This window comes from Cololabis saira, chromosome 21 (assembly GCF_033807715.1).
Source record: "Cololabis saira isolate AMF1-May2022 chromosome 21, fColSai1.1, whole genome shotgun sequence".
NCBI classification, from domain to species: domain Eukaryota; kingdom Metazoa; phylum Chordata; class Actinopteri; order Beloniformes; family Belonidae; genus Cololabis; species Cololabis saira.
Window position 1 is genome coordinate 8,685,940 of NC_084607.1, and position 23,698 is coordinate 8,709,637.

Consider the following 23,698-nt stretch of genomic DNA (forward strand, 5'->3'; position numbering starts at 1 on the left):
ATTAATCTGTGTGATATTTGTTTTATTTTTAACGCATTTCCTCCTTAGTTACCGTGTCACGTTGTTCTCACGTGGAAAACAAAGTGCGCTCTTGTTCACTATCCAAGTTTAGCATTCAAGGTCGTGATAAAATATCATCTGGTCGCTGCCAAGTCCTAAAAGTATGTCAGTTTAACCTCAATGCAAAATGTTTTACAATGTGAACAAACCAAGATGCACGAGCCAACTTTAAGACAGAAAGAAAGAAAGATTGATAAAAAGCAGAATTATTAAATTGTTCTCCTACAGTTCAGTTTCTACTTTCAGCCAATGGTGTTCAAATCTTATATACTGTTAAACACCCGAACCGTCATATTCAAGTGTGCACTCTTCTCTCCCAGATGATGCAGCACATGTGACTAACTTGTGCAGCTGAAGGGGCTCCTGGCAGCGCTCTGTTGCCTCCCTGCGTTCTGAAGTGGGAGTGTGTTTCACACTCCTGATTACAAGCTGTGTTTGGTGTTTTGACACTTGCTCCCCGAACAGCTGGAGTGACACAGAGCAACACACCCAAACTGTAAATGAGCCGTCTGCTACGCCCCCAGAGCACCGACGGCGTCTGAGAAAAGAGCCACAAAATCGCGAACAGAGCTGGCTCACACGCCCCACAAAGTGTCAGACCAACAACAGTGTGCAGAGCCGAGGGCAGGGAGACGGAGGGAGAGCTTCTTCGGTTTAAAGCTTGACTTTAAACAGCAAAATGTGCAGTCAGCTGTGTGCTAATTTAGAGGCCTGAAGCTGCTGAGTTAAAGCCACCATATTAGATCATTGTTGCTTGGTTACAGCTTAGGGCTGGGCGATATATCGAGATTTTAATATATATCGATATATTTTCAAACGCGATATGGTACGAGACAATATCGTTTATATCGATTAAAAAAAATATATACTGTATTTTCTGGACTATAAGCCGCTACTTTTTTCATAGGTTTTGAACCATGCGGCTTATACAAAGGTGCGGCTATTCTGTGGATTTTTCTTAGACCGGTCAGGGCGCTCTAACCGGAATTAGAATCAAAACTAAGACAAAATAAATGCAAAGAAGAATACGCTACTTCTTCTTTAGCAGATAGAAGTAGGTAGAAGCAGATTTCAAACAGATAAATAGATAAATAAATACCGGTTATTTTCTCTTGGTTCTGTCCCGTTTTAATCAGCAAAGTTGCTGCCGTGTTAAAAGACACTGTTAGGAAAGGGTCTATTTAGGTACAAACATGTACATCATTTACAGTTCAAAATCCTTCTGTACATGTAGTAAATATCTAATCTAACAACTGAAATATCTGCGGCTTGCATATCTTTTTTTTTTAACTAGAGCAGCTGCGGCTTATATGCAGGTGCGGCTTGTATATCTTTTTTTAAATTATTTTTAAAAAATAGATCGAATGCGGCTTATATGCAGGTGCAGCTTATAGTCCAGAAAATATGGTATATATTTTTTTTTTATTCTTTTTTTATGATTTTGATATAGCTTATTTTGTGACAAATTGACTTGAATGTTTTATTTGAGATTTGCACAAATGTTTTGTTATTTGCACAACTGTCAACCTCAGTGGAAAAGTCTGCCTGTTACTGTCTACATTGTATTAATTGCACAGGGTATTTTAATTGAATTGTTATGCAGGAAAGGGATATTTGTTTTATTTTATTCAAGAAGCATTTTTATTCTATATATGCAGGCAGTTTATTTTTATTTCATTTGTTTTATACATTTTGATATTGTGCAGACCTCTGTTAATAAAGGAACCTGTGTGACATTTGGCACGAGGCTTTGTATTAAAACTGACTGTTTTTTTTAAGGGTTTGCCTCAGAAAAAAATGAAGCTAACAGAGATGCTATGCTATAATGCTTTGGGGGAAACCCCAATTATGGTACAGAAAAAATATCGATATATATCGAGTATCGCCATTCAGCTAGAAAATATCGAGATATGACTTTTGGTCCATATCGCCCAGCCCTATTACATTTACTTTTTACTTTCTGGAGACATTTACAACAACTGTGTTTATTATCTGCACAACAAGCAGTCTGTTTATCATCATCATGCCAAATAAAGACAAAATCTTGTGGAGGATGTGAATGGTCATGATGCGCGTGGAAGACATAACCTCTGCAACTCTTCCTACCGCCGGTGTCAGCGTCCTGGTAGTTGGGGTCCAGGCCCTTGTCCAGGAACTTGGCCATCTTGTCCACAGTGCTGGTTTGAATGTAGTCCATGAATTTCTTCAAGCTGGCCTTCACGTGGACAGAGAGTGATGGAAACAGAAAAAAAAAAAAGTATGTGGGTGTCTGTAGACGTCAGATTGATACCGTTTATTGATGTGTGATTGTGACACAAGATGGGTTGCATACCTTCGTGTGCAGCTTGGCCAGTTGCTTCTCATCCAGATTGGTCTGTTTGTACACCCTGGTTTTATAACGGAACTAAACCAGAGACAGAAAAAGAAAGAGAGATGAGGAAATAATCCTGACACAGAGGGCCTTTGTCCTCAATTCTCTCAGCTTTTGGCCTAGATCCACCACAATGGGGCCTGCACATTTATTGTAGAGACAAACTTTATCTGGTTTGCCAAAAAAAGCTTCCTCAAAAAAAAAAAAAAAAAAAAAGGGTTGGCATTACAGCAGTTTATTAATGTTTTGGGCTTTCACGGCTAGAAAGCAGGATAAAGAGAAGGTGAGTGTCCGGGCTGATAAAAGATTAGCAGACGTTCAGCTCTACTCCTCTAAGGAGTGTTGGTGTAACTCTTTTCATAAACCAGGGATTTATAACATCTAACTCAAACAACTGAGGACAATTACAGCAGCTGTGGGTCTAAAAGCGTTTCATCAGGTGTTGTTGGAGCTTAGTGAGAAACATTAGACACACAAAGTGAGGCTAAAAGCTCGCATTATGCTGTAAGTATACCAGAGCCTCTTTTATGGGGTTTAAATTTGTTGAAATCATTAACATTTGTAAGTGATCTCGCTCTAAATAAGTCTGCCGTCCTCAAAGCTTGGAAAGTGCTTGAAGTTTGACATTAAATCAAGGAGCACATCATCTTTGACAGTTTTTTATTATTCTGTTCATTCATTTTTAAATGTCTTTGGAGGAGCAAGAACCGGCCCTGCAACAAAAAGAAAGAATAACAGCGACATCTTGAGGACACACGAGCTACTTCACACTGTGTGCTTTTATCCATGCGATGGGGCAGAGGTGTCAAGTAACAAAGTACAAATACTTTGTTACCTTACTTAAGTAGAAATTTTGGTTATCTATACTTCACTGGAGTCATTATTTTTCAGACGACTTTTTACTTTTACTCCTTACATTTTCACGCAATTATCTGTACTTTTTACTCCTTACATTTTAAAAACAGCCTCGTTACTCTATTTCATTTCAGCCTTTAAAAAAAAAACTATCCAGTTAAATTGCTCCATCCGGATAGAGTGAATTTGGTTGTGGTTGTTTCAGATGTTCTTGTCCAGTTTTGTTCTTACATCCGTTCCCTCAGATTCCTGCAACTAAACTTGGATGTACATTCCAATAAAGGTTAGGATAAATGATAACATGCCTCTGAAGTTTGACTTTTTGCACCATTACAATACTTTTAGGCAACTAGTCATCATATCTCCTGCTCTCTGAAACACATGTTAATGCTCAATAGTACACATATATGGTTCTTTAATATATTTGCATTATACTAAGATGCATTCATTTTCAATGGCTTTTGTCCTTAATGGCTTTTTCCCCCTTACATTACTTTTACTTTTATACTTTAAGTAGTTTTGAAACCAGTACTTTTATACTTTTACTTGAGTAAAAAACTTGAGTTGATACTTCAACTTCTACAGGAGTATTTTTAAACTCTAGTATCTATACTTCTACCTGAGTAATGAATGTGAATACTTTTGACACCTCTAGCGAGGGGGCGGCCGTACCTCCAGATAGGGAACTCCTTTTTCAAAGGATTGTGGGTATTCTCTGAGCAGCCTCTCCTCCTCCAGGAACTTGGCGTCATGGCCGTCGGTGGCCGGCTGGAACAGGCCGTAGTTGAGGACGTCTCGCAGGGACTCGGTCAGGGAGCACAGCACCTGCTGCTTGGCCTTCCACACCGTGGCGTCGGGGTTAAACCGCAAACATTTCTGCAGGGTGGACACATGAAAGTAAGACCGCACGGTTACCTGTAGGGTTGCCACCTTTCAGAAATAGAAAAAAGGGACGCCCCCAAAACTTCTAAAATGCATAGAAATGTATTTATTTTATATGAAAAAACAAAACGCTTTGATTTAAAGTTTAAAGTGCTTTAATAGCATTGAACCTGCATGACTGTACAGACAGCCAACCATATAGCAACTAAAATAGCCTCCTATGCTACGTACGTCCACATCAGCCAAGATGTAAAATATTACCACAGGTGAAGAATATGGTGTAAAAGTTAATTTATTTCAATAATTCAACTTAAAAGGTGAAACTAATACATATATATTACATAGTCTCATTACAGGCAAAGCAAGATATGTTAAGCCTTTATTTGTTATAATTTTGATGATTTAATTGTTTGTTTATTTCATAATATATTCTAATTTTTTGATATTTTTCATTTTTGGGTTTTCATAAACTGTGAGCCATAATCACCAAAATTATAACAAATAAAGGCTTGAAATATCTCACTTTGCATGTAGTGGGAAATAATATATTTGTTTCACCTTTAGTTGAATTTACTACGAATCAAGTTTTGCAATATATTCAAATTTTCCGACCTTCACCTGTATATTATGACATCAATAAATAAGAGCATAATATGTGTCTTTATTGGTTCAATACGGAACGCAACTTTTAATTCCCAATTACGGAACAATTCCGTATTTCAAGGGACGGGTGGAAACCCTAGTTACCTGGGACCCCTCACATGTCAATTACTAACAACAACAACAACCGTAACCGCCAAAATAACACAAAATGCAACAAATGCAGTGTCAAATAACACGTTTAAAGCATCTGGAACACTTTAAGAACCGCTTAAAATGGATAAAGATGCAGCTGAATCCGGCGCTAAAGGGAATAACAAAATAAAATGACCGTCTTTAATTATTCCAAACAAAGAAGTAGCCAAGAATAACATACTTTTATAAGTGCATAAACTGTGAATAAGCCACAATATGATTAAACTGGAACGTTGCCTGAGGAGCTCAAGCTGCAGCCTGTCTCATCTGGGGTGAAATGATCTGTAATATTTCGCGGGACCATCTGTGCTTTGAAACCAACGGTAACTAATGCAGGGATGCTGATACGTGGGTGTTTTGAGCTAAACCGAACAACAACACACTGAAGAGGATGGAAATGACGGCGGGAAACAAACCGGATCTCTGTTTGATGCGGTGACCCCTAAACAAGTGGCTTCAGGCTATTCTCTAAGTAGCTACTGATGACGGTGATTTGCAGATTCTTACATCAGCGTTATTTTAACATCTATTCAGTGACAGACTCCTGTCACTGTCATGCTCATCAAACAGGCTGAGGAGCTCTTGTTCCCAGGGCCATTCAGCTCTAAAACACCTCACTGAAGGGAAGGAGTTTACCTCAGCCTGTCCCATCACCCACACACAGACTCATTTTTGTAATTTAATTTTAATTGTAATTTATTTATTGTAATTTGAACTATTCACCCAAGCTACATTTTCTATGTCATTCAGAAAATATTTGAAAAAAGAGAAAGCAAGTATAACTTAAAAGGAACAGAGATTTAAAAAAAAAAAAAACAAGATTCAGGACTAAATTGATGGAACGTTGTGTTTCTGTGAAAGGAATCAGTTTATGGAACAATCTGAATAAAGAAAACAAAGAATCCAAATCAAACATTCCATTCAAAAGAACAATTAAAGCCTGTATGTTAAGTAAATATAATGAAATCTGTTAGTTATGTTTGATTGACATACCCATAGACAGCGGTAATTTTATTTTATTTTCGTTTTTTATTTACTTAATTGTTTTTAAATTATTTTATTTATGTTATTTGTGAATTTATTTCTTGAAAAAAGATTATTTTTCTTTCTGCTCCCTTTTCATTCACAATTTATGAACATTTGTGTTTGTATTTGTATTGAATTGATTGTTGTATTTTTTGAATGAAATAAAGAATAAAATGAAAAATGAAATCTATACTCCGCCTGAACATGTCTTCCATTTTCTAATAATTGCTCCCACAGTTCCACACTTCACACCAAGCTGCTACCTATTGCAGATTTCCCAGTCTGGTGCAGGTCTACAATTTAGTTTCTCACGTCCTTTGACAGCTCTTTGGTCTTGGCCATAGTGGAGTTTGGAGTGTGACTGTTTGAGGTTGTGGACAGGAGTCTTTTATACTGATAACCAGTTAAAACAGGTGTATTTTATACTGATAACCAGTTAAAACAGGTGCATTAATACAGGGAACGAGTGGAGGACAGAGGAGCCTCTTAAAGAAGAAGTTACAGGTCTGTGAAAGACAGAAATCTTGCTTGTTTGTAGGCGAGCAAATACTTATTTTACCCAGGAATGTATCAATTAAGTCAGTAAAATTCCTACAATGTGCTTTCCTGGATTCTTTACCCCCATTGTGTCTCTCATAGTTGACGTGTATGAAAATGACAGGCCTCTCTCATCTTTTTAAGTGGGAGAACTTGCACAATTGGGCCTGACTAAATACTTTTTTGCCCCACTATAAATGTTGAAATCTGTGAGTTGTGAGTCAGTTTTCTACTGTTAAGTGTTTTTTATAGTGTTTTTTTCAGCAACTGGATGCCCTGAATTTCCTTCGGGATCAATAAAGTATCTATCTATCTATCTATCTATCTATCTATCTATCTATCTATCTGATACTACTCTGAAAATCAGATTTTGACATAAACCATATGAAGCGTTTTGGCAACATTTTTCAGGTATTTCAGTTGCCACCAAAAGCAACACTGCCTGTATGATCTTCTCAGCTTTACGGTATCAGGGCTACAAAGAGAAAGCCATTCACTTAGACTCTTTGACCTTCATAATAAAAATAGTTTTGCATTCAAGATTTGGAAAACACTTTCAAACAGCTTAAAGGGTTTTTTAGTAATCACAGCTGTCCTGTGGCCTTGATTATTTTGCAATGAAAGAGGTCTGGAACAGTTGAGTCCTTGACAATAATTGCAGCAGTGATACATCATCAGGCAGAAAAACACTGTATTATTACTGTATTATCCGTACAGTAGAGCATGGGGTTGGCAGCATCATGCTGTGGGCTGCTCTTAGCAGCAGGGATGGTTGTAGAAACTGCCTAGTCAACACTGTCCTGCAGGGGTTGTCAATCTTTGTGCACGAGTACCCGCATGTTCTAGATGTTTCACAGGTCAAACAGCTCAAACTGGACCGCCTCGTCAGGTTGTCAGATCTGCACAAGTCTGAGAATGACCTGTTGATCCCAGTCAGATGTGTTGGTGCAGAAAAACATCCAAGAAGTTAAAGTGAGTTGTCACAGAATCAATTGATAAATGCTGCTCTCGGAAAGAAGTAAACTCCAGACTTAAACTGTGAAGGATGTCTGCGGAGAGACAGGAAATAAGTTTCAGATCTGGTTTAATAAGAAACAGAAGAGGACCTGAATTTATATTTGCACATCTGGAAAAATATCGATTTAGAATTGCAGTTTTTAACTTTGAATAAACTCTGTTCCCCTCTATTATTATGCCTTATTTCCAGAGGTGTCAAGTAACAAAGTACAAATACTTCGTTACCTTACTTAAGTAGAAAATTTGGTTATCTATACTTCACTGGAGTAATTATTTTTCAGACGACTTTTTACTTTTACTCCTTACATTTTCATGCAATTATCTGTACTTTTTACTCCTTACATTTTAAAAACAGCCTCGTTACTCTATTTCATTTCGGCCTTTAAAAAAAACTATCCAGTTAAATTGCTCCATCTGGATAGAGTGAATTTGGTTGTGGTTGTTTCAGATGTTCTTGTCCAGTTTTGTTCTTACATCCGTTCCCTCAGATTCCTGCAACTAAACTTGGATGTACATTCCAATAAAGGTTAGGATAAATGATAACATGCCTCTGAAGTTTGACTTTTTGCACCATTACAATACTTATAGGAAACTAGTCATCATATCTCCTGCTCTCTGAAACACATGTTAATGCTTAATAGTACACATATATGGTTCTTTCATATATTTACATTATACTAAGATGCATTCATTTTCAATGGCTTTTGTCCTTAATGGCTTTTTCCCCCTTACATTACTTTTACTTTTATACTTTAAGTAGTTTTGAAACCAGTACTTTTATACTTTTACTCGAGTAAAAAACTTGAGTTGATACTTCAACTTCTACAGGAGTATTTTTAAACTCTAGTATCTATACTTCTACCTGAGTAATGAATGTGAATACTTTTGACACCTCTGCTTATTTCTTGTGAACGTTTTGAGAAATTAGATTAGAGCAGTTTGATTTTATTCTGAAATGCACAACGAGGTCTAAGATAAATCTGGCTTTTATTTCCAGAGATGTATGAGATGAGTTTTTATTCTGCAGCTCACATCCCAGTGTGAACCCTGACCTGGACTTTGCATCCACTCTACAACAGTTCATCTCGGAGGCGGCAGATGTTCCCAGTGTTCGCCCTGACTGCAGCGTGATGAGGCTGTTGCCCCCGAAGGCCAGAGGGGGGAGACAGCGTCAGAGAGAAGCGGAGGATTCCTCCCGGCCTCGGTCAGCAGAAAGCTAAATGAATGTCAGTTTTTTGTGCAGCTCCCAGCATCTCCGGCGGGTCGTGAGCGGCCCGAGCGGGTAACGGCGCCGAGGCTCCGTCAGCAAAGTAGAGGGGCAACTCACTGCCTGCCACAGATAGCTGACAGACGTTAGTTTGGCAGGGCCTGCTCTCTCTGAATCCATCCCCTCCTGTCTCTGCCCGGAGCGGAGTTGGAGCGGGTTCTGACCTTGAGGCAGGAGCGGGACGGTCGGCCCACACAGAGAGCCGCCAGCTGCAGGGATCACTGCCTCCGACTGCAGCACCGCTCTGCACGGCATCCTCTCCTGCCAGCTCGCTCCCCACATTCATTCAGCCTGTGTCAGTCATCTTAATCTTCTCTCTCTCACACACACACATTGACACACATTTCATGCTTTTCTGTAGCGCGTCCTACAGAGAAAGACATCCGCCTGGAGGTTTTTTTGCAGAGGAGTAACATCACACCCCCCCCCCCCCCCCCCCCCTACCCCCAATTTATTCAGCGACTCCGTTTGTACACAGCCAACACGGTAACCGTGGCAACCGTTTCATTAGTGGAGCAAGCTGCTTGTTGCCATGGAGACCCTGTGTTCCCTTGGAGATGGGGCATCGGGAGGGTGTGCTTGTGCTTACAGTACGTGTGTGTGTGTGTGTGTGTGTGTGTGTGTGTGTGTGTGTGTGTGTGTGTGTGTGTGTGTGTGTGTGTGTGTGTGTGTGTGTGTGTGTGTGTGTGTGTGTGTGTGTGTGAGGGAGAGAGAGAGTGTGCACATCAGAGCAGAGTAGGAAGGAGGGGAATCTTTAAGGTTTGGAGTTGAGGAGAGCCCAGGAGGATGAAGAGGTGTGTCTGTTTGTATTAGTCCAGGTATCTTTCTCACAAACATGCTCACACCAGAGCATGTCAAGTAACGAAGTACAGATACTTAGTTACCTCACTTAAGTAGAAATTTTGGTTATCTATACTTCACTGGAGTAATTATTTTTCAGACGACTTTTTACTTTTACTCCTTACATTTTCTCACAATTATCTGTACTTTTTACTCCTTACATTTTAAAAACAGCCTTGTTACTCTATTTCATTTCGGCCTTTAAAAAAAACTATCCAGTTAAATTGCTCCATCCGGATAGAGTGAATTTGGTTGTGGTTGTTTCAGATGTTCTTGTCCAGTTTTGTTCTTACATCCGTTCCCTCAGATTCCTGCAACTAAACTTGGATGTACATTCCAATAAAGGTTAGGATAAATAATAACATGCCTCTGAAGTTTGACTTTTTGCACCATTACAATACTTATAGGCAACTAGTCATCATATCTGCTGCTCTCTGAAACACATGTTAATGCTCAATAGTACACATATATGGTTCTTTAATATATTTGCATTATACTAAGATACATTCATTTTCAATGGCTTTTGTCCTTAATGGCTTTTTTCCCCCTTACATTACTTTTACTTTTATACTTTAAGTAGTTTTGAAACCAGTACTTTTATACTTTCACTTGAGTAAAAAACTTGAGTTGATACTTCAACTTCTACAGGAGTATTTTTAAACTCTAGTATCTTTACTTCTACCTGAGTAATGAATGTGAATACTGAAGACACCTCTGGTTCTAACAGTTATGATTAAAGGAAGCCGGCAAACAGGCTACAATTGAGAAAATTGTAGAGCTCTAACTGAAATAAAACGGTATTTTAAAAGTATTCCTCTGCAAATGTCTCAAACTTTTGTGAGATTCCTCCTAAAGTAGCCGTTATTAAAGTATGTTTTTGTGTTGTAGTAATTTTTCTTTATTAAGTAGGAGTATGTGTGATAATAGCGTACTCCATCACAAGTATTAGCTTCACTTAAGTCCCAATGTCAGCAGCAAACTTATAATTATCTGCAGAAATGAGACCCAGTCTGGATCCCAACTTATTTACTTGTATTGATTATCAGCAGGAAAAAAGAGAATACATCACTTTATTCTGAAAACTATCAAGAAACTACGGGCTGCAAAATAAATGAATGTGTTGAGAATATTAATAAAGTATCTAAAGATGCTTTTGGAACATTATGACTTGGAAGAACTCCAGTTAAGTGCTCAGGTAAATGTTCATTCACTTTCTGATGAACCAGGATGAAGTGATTTCCTTCTGTTGCTGCTTGAGGTGAACTTTCACACGTCTGACTATCCCAAGGGTCGGCAACCCGCGGCTCTAGAGCCGCATGCGGCTCTTTAGTGCCGCCCTAGTGGCTCCTGGAGCTTTTAAAAAAATGTTTGACCTTTTTTTCTTCTTTTTTTCTCTTTTTTTCCTTCTTCTTTTTTTCCTTTTTTTCTCTTTTTTCTTCCTTTTTCCTTTCCTTTTTAATCTCGACATTTCAACTTTTTTCTCGACATTTCGACTTTTTTCTCAAGATTTCGACTTTTTTCTCGACATTTCGACTTTTTTCTCGAAATTCGGACTATTTCCTTGACATTTCGACTTTTTTCTCAACATTTCTACTTTTTTCTCAACATTTCGACTTTTTTCTCGACATTTCGACTTTTTTCTCAACATTTCGACTTTTTTCTCGAGATTGTACTTCAACATTAATCTCGACATTTCGACTTTTTTCTCAAGATTTCGACTTTTTTCTCGACATTTCGACTTTTTTCTCGAAATTCGGACTATTTCCTTGACATTTCGACTTTTTTCTCAACATTTCTACTTTTTTCTCGACATTTTGCCTTTCACCATTTGCCTTCATTCTAAGACTTCTCATTTTTTGCGGCTCCAGACATATTTGTTTTTTGTGTTTTTGGTCCAATATGGCTCTTTCAACATTTTAGGTTGCCGACCCCTGGACTATCCAGACTGCTCATGTACATCTCTGCTGGACACAACTACTACATCTAGCTATCAGCAAAAAAAGGAGAGATAAAATACAATTTTCATTTCAACAACATCAAAACGCTGAATGAAGCATTTTCGTTCCACTGAGCTTCCTCTCCAGCTGATTGTTCAAGCTCCTCAAGGATTAATCCAGATCTAAATATCAAATCCGGTGTTTCTGTGGGTCGACTGTAACCGGGGCGCTTAAAACTCTTGATACTAACTGGGACTGCCACCGTTTTCCCATTTCTTTCACATGATTTCTAGTTTTATATCAATACAGCCATTCTTTTTCTTTTCCCCTTGTGGTTTTATCATTCTCAGATGAAAAATTCTGTCTTGCCTCCTGAAGCTGTGATCACACTTCCCCACTCAAAGACACCCACTCATTCTGTCCGTGCTGCTCTTTATCTTCCCTGCCTGTCTCTGTCTCACTTGCCCATCCTCCTTCCTCCATCATCCATCTTTCTGGAGCACTTATTTATGCAGAAGTAAGAGTCGCTCCTCTCCGCTATCTCTGCCACTCTGGCCTTTTTCTGCAGGCCAAATGCAGGGGGACAAGAAAGCTTTAACAAGATCTATTGGGAAATAATCTCCCACCCAATACACTCACACATGGCGCCATTTAACATTTTTTTCCAGAATATCTCACCATCTTTCTGACTGACTCTCTATGAAACACTCAGACGACCGCCCTTCACTCACAGTTCACACGAAGAGCATAAACATATCCTGAAAACATTCCTGTCATCTCTTTTCTGCCCCTTCCCACAGTCTTCATCGTCCTTCACCAGCTGCCTTCCCTCCTGCCCTCCTCCACCGCCTCCTCCCTCTCATCTCAGTCCCCGTATTGACCGAGGGAACTCTTGCTCTCATTAGCAGACAACCTGGGAAGAAGAATTATGGTTTGTTTTGGTGAATTTTAGCAGAGAAAAAGCTTGTGAGGCTGAATCCTGCCTGATGAATTCAGTTTAGCGTTCAGCTTAGCTCAAACCTGAGGGGGATCTTATCTTTTCATGCTGCTGAACGCACTCAGCTTACTAACGTTAACTTAGCTGCACATGTGAGAATCTTGCTGCACCTTTAAGGGACATCAGGCCCGATGAGAGCCGTCTTGTGTTGCATCCGCTTAAAGTAAAACTTGGTTACATTTCTTTCTTTCTTTTTTTAATCAATTCAGGAAAAAAACTTTTATATATTTAAGGGGACCTATTATGAAAAACAGTTTTTTTCTTGCTTTAACATATATAAAGTGGTCTCCCCTCAGCCTGCCAACTCAGAGAAGGGGGAAAGCAACCAAATTCTGCAGTGTCTGTACAGCCGCCCGGATGAGCCGTCCAGTGTCATGTGACTTCTACGAGCCGTTCAGATTCAGCGCATTTTTGTTACGTAACCAAAATGCAAACCACGCTCACAGCTATAAAACCGTGTCCTAATCCAGCCTTCTGCATGCGAGCGTCCGACTATCGCGTAGCACTGCGTGACATTGGACGCTCTCTGTCCATCTCCCTCCAGCAGCTGCCACTTTATTGAGGTTTTTGTATGAAATGAGGAGGAATCATAGAGATAACTTCTCATTTCAACTAACTGGATCAGCCGTTCCTCATCCGTGGCCGTTTCCTACAGCGCTTTCAACCGGCTTTCAATGCGAGCGACAGGAAGAAAATAGAAGCAGGGCGTCCGACAAATGTTCAGCTCAAAACGGCGTGCCGCGTCGCGCTGCGTCGCTGCGTCGCTGCGGCCAGTTAGGACAGTCCAATAGAAAATAAAGCATAATGGAATTGATTTTGTCGCTGACACTCGCTCGCATCGCATGGGACACGGTTTAAAGCCTGAATTATGGTTCTGCGTTAAATTGACGCATGGGTACGGCGTAGGTTACGCGGCGACGCGCACCGTACGGCGCGCGTCGCCGCGTAACCTACGCCGTAGGGGTATGGTGTCGCGCACCGTACGGTGTGCGTCGCTGCGTAACCTACGGCGTGAGGATCTGCGTTGGTGTAACGCGGAACCATAAATCAGGCTTAATAGTGTACGCAGCCGGCTGATCTTCTGCTCAGAGCGAGGCTTTGTTCCCTCTCCTGCTACACGTCATTCAGGCAGCCAATCAGCACAGAGACTCATTATCATAGCCCCGCCCACTCAGAATCCCTCATAGAGAATGAGGTTAGAGAATGGTAAAGATTAAGACATGGCCCAGAGGCTGAATTTCTAATTTATTTAGAAAAAACAATCAAAAGCTTGTTTTTAAGACATTCAAGGCCTGTTTAAAATAGACATTAAATGCCATAATATGTCCCCTTTAAAAAACTGCAACCTTTGGTTGGTTAAACTTATCACAAACAAACACACATACAGTATATTCTACTTGATGCTTAAATGAAAGCTCAGATCAGAAATAACTAGTTTGATTTAGGGAAAACAAACAACCAAGAAAATAAAATTAAAAAAACAAAACAAAACAATGTGAAACCAGTGTATATCTATGAATTTGTCATAATCATTATTGTATTTGTTCATTTAAATTAGAGTTTTGCAATTTGGATCTGCACAACATTTCGAGAAAGTTACTAAAAGGTACAAATTAGTCAGACGAGGAGGTAAAGTGTATGATAATAATGCCGTAATTTCAAACAGATCCCTCACCCTCTGAGGAGCAAATATGTGAGAAAGGTTTCCACACACACGGAGCGGCTGTATGTGATTTAGAGAGTTCTCCTTCTAAGGTGCATATCATCATTAAAGGTTTCAAGTAATGTGGAGGGTAAACAAACTTAAGATTTCCGACCCCCAGACAGCAGCACCCTGCTGCGCACGTTTATCTGTTATTTAACTGTTCAAAAAGAAGCATAGCGTTCAGCTCATCCTGAAACTCTGGTGAAACAGTTTTATTCTATAAAGTATGGTAACATTGAGAAAGATGTAAAATCTCAACTTTTTTCATTAATTTTTTAGGAATGTATTGTACACACTGAAATAGAAATATATACCAGTCAAATGAAACCTTGGGTTCAAACTTTAGAAACATTAGAATCACAGATTTTCTGATTTGAGGTTTTACTTAACAGTCAAAATCCTAAATAAAATAAATGTATGTTGAGCTTCAAAACTTTATATAAACAAATAGGTACCTGTAAAATTAGAAAACTAGCTGTCTAATTGTACAATCTTAATGATATTTTGGATTTGTTTTGAAAGATTTACTCAAAAATAATTATTTGCCTATTTTTTTTTCTCTTACTAGAAACATGGAAAAGCAAATGGCACTTTTTTATTAAAAAACTCAAAATGTTAATCTGCACACTTCATAACATTTAACATTTCTTGCTTATATGAACTGGAATACTGATAGTGTTCAAAGTAATGAATAAAACAAGGTCCCTTAAGTACATTTAAGTGCCTGAATAAATTCACTGTGCACTATTGTGTGTTACCATTTTACCCTGATTAGTGACTTCAGGCACAGATTATGTAGAAAACTGTAAAACTGGGATATGAACAGCAGCAATAAATACCACAAAGAGTTCAGTCTGGCTCTGTGAGAGTTTTTAACACAGAAAAATCTTTGAGCCCAATGCAAAGTAAAACATCTTTCGTATCCGACCCGTTTGCATGTCTTATCTGACCCGTGTGTCGCCTTAAACATGACAGAGCAGATAAACCCAGCTGGATTTGTCTGTCACCCACAACCGCCAAGATCTCATCAAATCTTAGCAGAGCGACAAAACTCCCACTCTCCTCCTCCCTCCGCCAGCATCAGTTCACCGGCAGGGACGTGAGGGAGACGCCCCTCGCTGGTTTGTGCAGCTTTATTAGCAGAGTTTTACAGCAGCAAGGGTAAGTGGATATATACTATACTCAGTACTGGAGTTGAGGGGGAATGAGGGGGGATGAGGGGGGATGGCATCCCCCCCTGAAATAAAAACGGTCAAAATCATCCCCCCTGTAAAACTGCCATCCCTCCTTTCCATCCCTTATGTAATTTCATCAATGAATGTGGTTTTACTGCTATTTCAACATTTAGAGTCATCACCAGAAAAATTTGACAATTTTCACCTGTTTCAGATAAATTTTCACTTGAAATAAGTAGGAAAATCTGCCAGTGGGACAAGATTTATCTTCTTATTACAAGCAAAAAAATCTTGTTCCACTGACAGATTTTTATACTTATTCAAAGTGAAAATCTACTTGAAACAGGTGAAAATTGTTGTTTTTTCCAGTGATGAGTCTTGTTTTAAATGTAATGGGATTTTTTTTTACCAAAATGAGACATTTTAACTAGAAATGAGACAAATATTCTTGTTAAGATTTTGAGTTTTTGCAGTGATCCATTTTACTTATCCTGTGAAGGACAGAGTCATATTGATAAGTTCAGAAAACTGTTTTTTATTGTTGTGTTTTGATGTATTTGATGTAAGCCCAGTTACAGCTTACAGAAGGCTGCATTTAACTGCTGCTATCATTCCTGCAGTATTTCTGCAGGTGTTTTGGTCACTGCTAATATTTGTAATATGTTATATTATTTGTAATCAGCACAAATTATCTGTCCCCATATGATAAAATCCACCACCCCCCTGATTTTTTTTTACAACTCGAGTACTGACTATACTATAATCATCAAAAAACCGTCAGGAATCTGAGGTTTGATGTTCAGACTCGGCGTGGAGAGATCAGCTGCCAGCAGCTGAGTGCTGTTACCACTAAGCGCTTTAAGTAGAAAATACAACAAATTCTTAAATGTTTCCTCTTTTCCTGACAAAACAGCTTCCTGGAGATTTATTTACAGTTCAGGAAATCCATTCCTCAAAATTCAGGCTTATTCTTCCACCCTTTGATGTGCAGCTGCTCCACTCCAATCAGGCTATAAATTACCACATCCAAGTAAATTTGCATAGGTCAATCTGTAATTAAACTGCATAAAATGATTAATCTCAGCATGCATAACACTACTAACTGATTATATCTGATATTTGTATTTATGTGTTATCTCATTAAGCATTTGTGGAACTATTAATGTTCAAGCTCTGAATTATTGTATGTTAAGATGCTTCTGTTCACTCAGATCATAACATCTACATTTGTGCGCTCCCTTGTCTCATTACTACACAATTAAGCAGTAATTAGGATTTATTGAGGGTGAATTAGCTGACATGTAATACAGACATCATATAATGGGAGTATGTTAAAGAGAGGAAGAGGAGGGAGGAAAGGAGGGCGATGGAAGACGGACCAGAGGAAGGAAAACCAGTTGAGATGAGAGATTTCTACTCCAACAGTACAGGGTGTGACTGACAGAAATAAGGAAAGAAAAACAAAAAGGAAGTGGCATGAGGGTTGAGCCAGGGCAGAATAAAAGCAAAAGAGAGAGGAGGAATAAATGTCAGAGTGACGGAGTGAGGTTATATGACCTTCTGAAGTATGATCATCTGCACTGAGTCAGTATGTCTGGACAGCAAGCACCGCAGGTCACAGTTTAGCTCGTTCACATTTGTTCATCTGAAAACCCAAATCCATCAGTTCACAGAGGTTTAGAAACATGAAAAATGCAGGGAGAAAACTCTTCAAACTCAAAAAAAAAAAAGAAAATGTCCTTCAAGCCATTTTATAGCACACAAAATACACTTTTAGCCTCTCAAACAATCAGTTTAACTGTTAAAGACCATTTCTACCCAACAACAATAATGTCCAAAACCAACCAGCTAAGTGAAGCGCCTCAGAAAAGTGGAACCAGCGTGTTAGAAACGCACTCATCTATAGACCTGCAACGGAGAACTATGAAAAACTCTCGTCCTGATCTGAATCAAGTCTTTTTGTCGTTTCACCATCTTAAATCATATTTCAGAATCAATTGGACCCAACATTTAAAAAGGGATGAAACATCCGCCGCCCTGTCCAGCATCTTCTACCTGTGCTTTGTTATTAATGTTTGTTTGATTATTTTACTAATTTAAAGTCTTTACTGCAATCCTACATCAGATACATTTTATTTTAATAATATATCAATTCAAATACCCCGTGTAATAGGTGACATTATATACATTTAAATTTTGGTAAAATATTTGTGGAAGCTCCTCTATAAGAAATTCTACGGTGGCCGACAAGGGCCAAACGCACTGCAACGGCCTAATGCGTCTCAGTTAAGGAAAACGGCTTCAAGTACAGAAACGATTCAAATTCACAAACTCAAAACAAGGTATAAAAAGAGGAACGTGGTGCAAATAAAAAAACTTGCTGCAAAAAACAAAGACAAATGCAGCATTATCAAACGCACTGCAAATAGAGAAACGATGCAAAGCACAAAACGATATAAAACGAGAAACCATCTTCAAAAGAAAAACGCTTCATGACCGGTTACCAAACCTGCAGGGGGCGCTCTCAGCGTAACAGCTCAATGGACAGACACACGGGGTGTAGAGAGAAACCGAACAGCTGACTGTAACGTTAAGCGTTTTTCTTTTGAAGAAGGTTTCTCGTTTTATATCGTTTTGTGCTTTGCACAAACTATTTGCAGCGTGTTTGATGATGCTGCATTTGTCTTTGTTTTTTGCAGCACGTTTTTTCATTTGCACCACGTTCCTCTTTTTGTACCTCGTTTTGAGTTTGTGAATTTGAATCGTTTCTGTACTTGAAGCCGTTTTCCTTAACTGAGACGCATTAGGCCGTTGCAGTGCGTTTGGCCCTTGTCGGCCACCGTAAAAATCAGATTCCAATTATTATACGCTATTTGTAAATGTTTTAGATGTAATAAAACATTCTAAAACACTCAGTGGTTAAAGTCTAGGGTTGCTTTGATTTTCTTTTATATCTTTTTTAAATCAGCAGGGAAAATGAGGTCAGGTTTTATCCATCCATCTATTATCTATACCCACTTGTTGCTGCTCAGGGTCACAGGGATCTGCTGCACTTCCCAGCTGTCGGGTTTTATAAAGGATTTATTTAACCGGGTTCACATGAATCCTACCTTAAAGCAGCCCGGGGGACTTATCTGCAGCACAATAATGAACGAATACCAAAAATGCCTTTTGTTTTGAAGGACTAAACTGCAAGAATAAACAATAAATAAATTCAAAAGTTATGCCTTCTCTCTTGGCATGTTGGAAGATACATTCGTGCAGATATGGACGCCTGACTTGGGTCGGATTTAGCTGGAGTTTGGCCTGTGGGTTCTAGCTCCTAAAAGGAAAAATCCTACAGATTTCCTGCATTTTTAAATGACATGACCTCTTGGATTTTATAAAAAAAAATAGAGCTCCTAAAAATGACTGCCTTGATGCCTCCAGTACCGAAAATAAAACAATTTCTTGTTGTGATGGACATTTAATGTGCAGAGAAACGTCCCCCTCAAATGCATGTGCATCACATGTATAAATGTGTAGGTTTGATATTTTCCCACGTGTACTGGCAGCATTTTTGTTCACCAATTCAAACTTATCTCACAGATGAGTTTGCTTCTTGTATAGATTTTCCTGATTTTTATAGCCTCGAGTAGTCGTAGGATGTTAGCTTTATATAATTCAAAAAATTACATAAAAGTCAAGTCTAAATCCATCTCAAGTCAATGATTATTTTAAAGCACAAGTCTGATAGACTAAGAAGTTGATTTTTGTTCTTTATTCATCCAATATTGCATTGTATTGTAAATATTTCAGAAACTTTCCTTCACAAAACATGTTTTCAGAAGCTCTCATGTCTTATTCAGCGCCGTCATGTTTCCTTCGGTGTGCACTGCAGAGTTGAAGTGAAAGGCTGCGTAGTGTCTTACTTGCAGGCTGTTTCATGTGTGCAAAATGAAATCAAATGCAAAAACGAAGAAAAATGATTCTAGTATGATTCCAGCTTGTGCACTCAGAGTCGTAGCAAAACGGCATCTTCTTCTCTTCTTGGCATCCACATATTTGAAAATAGTTTTGCTTAAGGGCTGCTGCATTGAAAGATTCAGGGGTCATCAACTTTTTGTGAGAATCTATTGATTGAAATTCTATTAATTGAGGCACACACACATCCACACATACACGATTCAACAGAAACTGAGAATGAAGCTGAATTGCGGTTTAAAGGTTGTGGTGAGGGAGATGTGAAGGAGCTAAATCAAGCAGATGATGCAGGCAGAAGCGGAAAAATAAAAGTCCCATGAAATAAAAAACCTGCACAACTCCATGAAAGCCAAACATCCTAAACACTAAAGGAAACTGTTGAACAAAGCGATAAAAAGAACAGAGAGCAAACAGAGACAAACCAGAAGGAAGGAATCAGATAAAAGGCCATTTATATGCTTACAAACACTTAACCCTAGTACTGTCTTTGGGTCAAAATGACCTAATTCTCCTATCCTCCTGCTCTCTCCTTCCTCCCTCACTCCCTTCCTTCCTTCCTCCCTTCCTCCCTTCCTTCCTTCCTTCCTTCCTTCCTTCCTTCCTTCCTTCCTTCCTTCCTTCCTTCCTTCCTTCCTTCCTTCCTTCCTTCCTTCCTTTCTCCCTTCCTTTTCTCCCATCCTCCCTTCCTTCCTTCTCCCTTCCATCCTTAAAATGTGCTATACAAATAAAGTGGATTGGATTGGATTGGATCCTTCTTTTCTCCCTTCCTTCCATCCTTCTTTTCTCCCTTCCTTCTGTCTTTCCTTTTCATTCTTCCTTCCTTCCTTCCTTCTTTTCTCCCTTCCTTTTCTCCCAACCTCCCTTCCTTCTTTTCTCCCAACCTCCCTTCCTTCTTTTCTCCCTTCCTTCCTTCTTTCTTTCCTTCTTTTCATTCTTCCTTCCTTCCTTCTTTCCTCCCTTCTTCCCTTCCTCCTTCCTTGACCCGAAGACAGCACAAGGGTTAAAGGAGCATGAGGCTCCTTTTAAGAAATGAGACTACTGCAGCCAACAGCGAAGCCGGCACGGGAGAACGGGGAGAACGTGCATGCAGCGTCATGTGACGTCACATCCACAGGACAGCGCGGGAAATTCCGGCCCAGAATTGCAGCACATTTTGCAGCACACAGCCTGTTCAAGGCAACGGAGAGATACGCTAGAGGGCTCATTATTTTTGGTTTGGAACGCTTCATCTGACATTATTACTAGAAAACTTAAAACGTTCACAAATTTTTTTCATAAATCTTGCCTCAAGCTCCTTTAAGGGTTGAGCTTCATGCTAACATACGTTGCAGTTCCTCGGCTGGCCGCTAGAGGGGGGCTGCAAAAGCGAGTCAGTCTCCATTGACTCTCATGTTAAAATGTCCAACTTTAGAGCAGAAATAAAAGTATTTACAGCCTGGTTAAAAAAAACATCTTGGCATTTAAACCCTGCAGGCCCGGTGGTGGTCCGACACTCACCTATACTGGCTGGACCTTTCCAAACCGGACTGGGGCTCTAGAGCAGGGGTCACCAATCCTGGTCCTCGAGGGCCGGTGTCCTGCATGTTTTAGATGTTTCCCTGCTTTAACACACCTGATTCTAATTAATCATTGTCACCAGCTTGTCATCCAGGGCTGCACAATTCGGTTAATGACACAGTCACTTGTATCATGGTGCAATGAAGCAGGGAAACATCTAAAACCTGCAGGGACACCGGCCCTCGAGGACCAGGATTGGTGACCCCTGCTCTAGACTCTCTGGGGGCCCCTCCAACTGACAGTCTTTTTATTTTCATCCATGCACCTTTGTGGCACATTTTTCTAAATTTCTGTCTAACAAATCCTATAACTTGAAAGAGTGAAACAGGAAATCACACATCAAGGGAAGTCCTTTCAAAATAAAAAAGGAAATAGAGCAGCACATGGACCAAAGGCGCATCAGAACAGCAGAAAACCAAAGTATACCAGTCTGAAACCACATCTATTCTGTGATATCAATGTTATTTCTTCCCTCATTCACCTTTATTTATCTTCTGTCTACTTCTGCTCATCCGTCTGAATCTAACTCCCGGGTCACTGATGGTCTTCTGTCTTTATCTGCTTCCACTTACTTATATCTCCTTTGTCTTTATGCTTGTCACCTTACTCTTTATGTTCCTTTTGCTTCCCCCCCTTAGTGGTCAGCATCCGTCTCCATCTGCTTGTATGTGTGAGCAAGTGTCCTTCGCCCGAGCTTTCCCATTTATCCATCTTTTTTTTGTATTAAACTTTGATGCCGATTTGTTAGACTAAATACAGATTGAATTATTGATGTCCACAGTTTAAAAACACCAAACCAAGCACGCACGCAACCACACTGCTGCAAACACCCATGCACAGATCAATAATAGATCACATGGCAGCGAGAGGGAGGAAGAGGTGGTGAGCCAGGCGTTTGTGGTGCGCTGAAGTGGTAAATATAAAATACAGACAAGCATACTCACAGGTAGACAGGAGTATATTTATTTCATTTGCAGATTTATTTCCAAGGCCGCCAATGGACTCATGACGGAGGCCTTGGCTGCCAAAGAGATGGAGACAAAAGGACAGACCGCTAACGTGTGGAGCGGGGCTCCTGCCTGTCAAGGTGGTTTATAAATGAGCAAAACTTTACTCTTTTTCACCACTTCCCTGCCTCTACCTGCATGTTTTATTCTTTTTTTAAACAATACAATAATTCACTCAGCATCCTCACATCCGCCATTCTCTGCCTAACATCATTCAATCATCAGAACAATAGCGTTTCCAGCCGTGACTCACTACTGTAAAAGGCTGCTCATGAAAGAAAAATGAACGGGGAGGGGTGGGGACTGCCTAGTTTTGTGAGTTGTTGAAGTGTGGGAGAATTTCAGGATTTCTCACTGTCGTGATTCGGGACTGCGTTTGGTGACTCGACCGGTGGCAGATTGGTGTGTCAGCCACACTAAAAAGGGCTTTCATGCTTCGCCGATGCTTTGTCGTATCTTTTAAAAGCTCTCTGGCAACATTAAACCAAGTGGCTATGCTGTTAGCCTCGTCTCCTCACTTCAACTGCCCTCTCTTTGACTATTGCTGAATCCTGAATCCTGCCGTTCCCCTCCCTCGCTGGAGCCGGGTCACCTTGAACGCCTTTTTTTCTCCCCTCTTTAGATCCTTTTGCTGACATTCATTTCTGCTTTTCTCCATCTTTTGCTGCTGATGCAGTCAGGACGATAGAGCGGTGTGTGATCGGTTCAGAAGGCCAATCTGAGCACATATCAGTCTCACACACATCTGGATTAAGAGGAGATTAGCCTCGGGATTCAAAGGTGACATATGGGACTTTACACCACTCCAACCTGAGTCAGCAGCTTTGTTTGTTCAGAAAGTTAGTGGCATATCCACTGAAGCACATTATATAGGAGCACTTGGACTTTTATTGTTGTAACAAACGGCCACAACGTGCTTTTCTTACGTTGTAGCTGCCTGTGATTACCCTATTTTCCGCATTATAAGGCGCACCTTCAATGAATGACGTATTTTAAAACTTTTTCCATATATAAGGCGCTACAGTACGGTGTTACGTTATGCATCTATTAGACCAGGGGTCGGCAACCCGCGGCTCTAGAGCCGCATGCGGCTCTTTATCGCCGCCCTAGTGGCTCCTGGAGCTTTTTAAAAAATGTTTGACCTTTTTTTCTTCTTTTTTTCTCTTTCTTTCTTTTTTTCTTCTTCTTTTTTTCCTTTTTTTCTCTTTTTTTCTTGCTTTTTCCTTTCCTTTTTAATTTCGACGTTTCGACTTTTTTCTCAACATTTCGACTTTTTTCTCAACATTTTGACTTTTTTCTCGACATTTCAACTTTTTTCTCAATATTTCGACTTTTTTCTCGACATTTTGACTTTTTTCTCGACATTTCAACTTTTTTCTCAATATTTCGACTTTTTTCTCGACATTTCGACTTTTTTCTCGACATTTCGACTTTTTTCTCAACATTTTGACTTTTTTCTCAACATTTCGACTTTTTTCTCAACATTTTGCCTTTCACCATTTGCCTTCATTCTAATACTAAGACTTTTCATTTTTTGCGGCTCCAGACATATTTGTTTTTTTGTGTTTTTGGTCCAATATGGCTCTTTCAACATTTTAGGTTGCCGACCCCTGTATTAGACCAAGGGTCGGCAACCCGCGGCTCCGGAGCCGCATGCGGCTCTTTCATCCTTACACTGCGGCATTGTATTTTATTTGTGTTAGTTCT

The 23,698-nt window shown here is 39.7% G+C and overlaps 1 protein-coding gene across 1 annotated transcript in view; it reads right to left on the reverse strand.

The window, feature by feature from the left end:
- Positions 1-23,698, reverse strand: part of shank1 (SH3 and multiple ankyrin repeat domains 1) — a 153,869-nt gene that overhangs the window by 56,331 nt on the left and 73,840 nt on the right. The window contains 3 exon segments of the mRNA XM_061712594.1: positions 2,167-2,275; positions 2,393-2,464; positions 3,959-4,162. Coding sequence (XP_061568578.1) covers positions 2,167-2,275; positions 2,393-2,464; positions 3,959-4,162 — 385 coding nt within the window.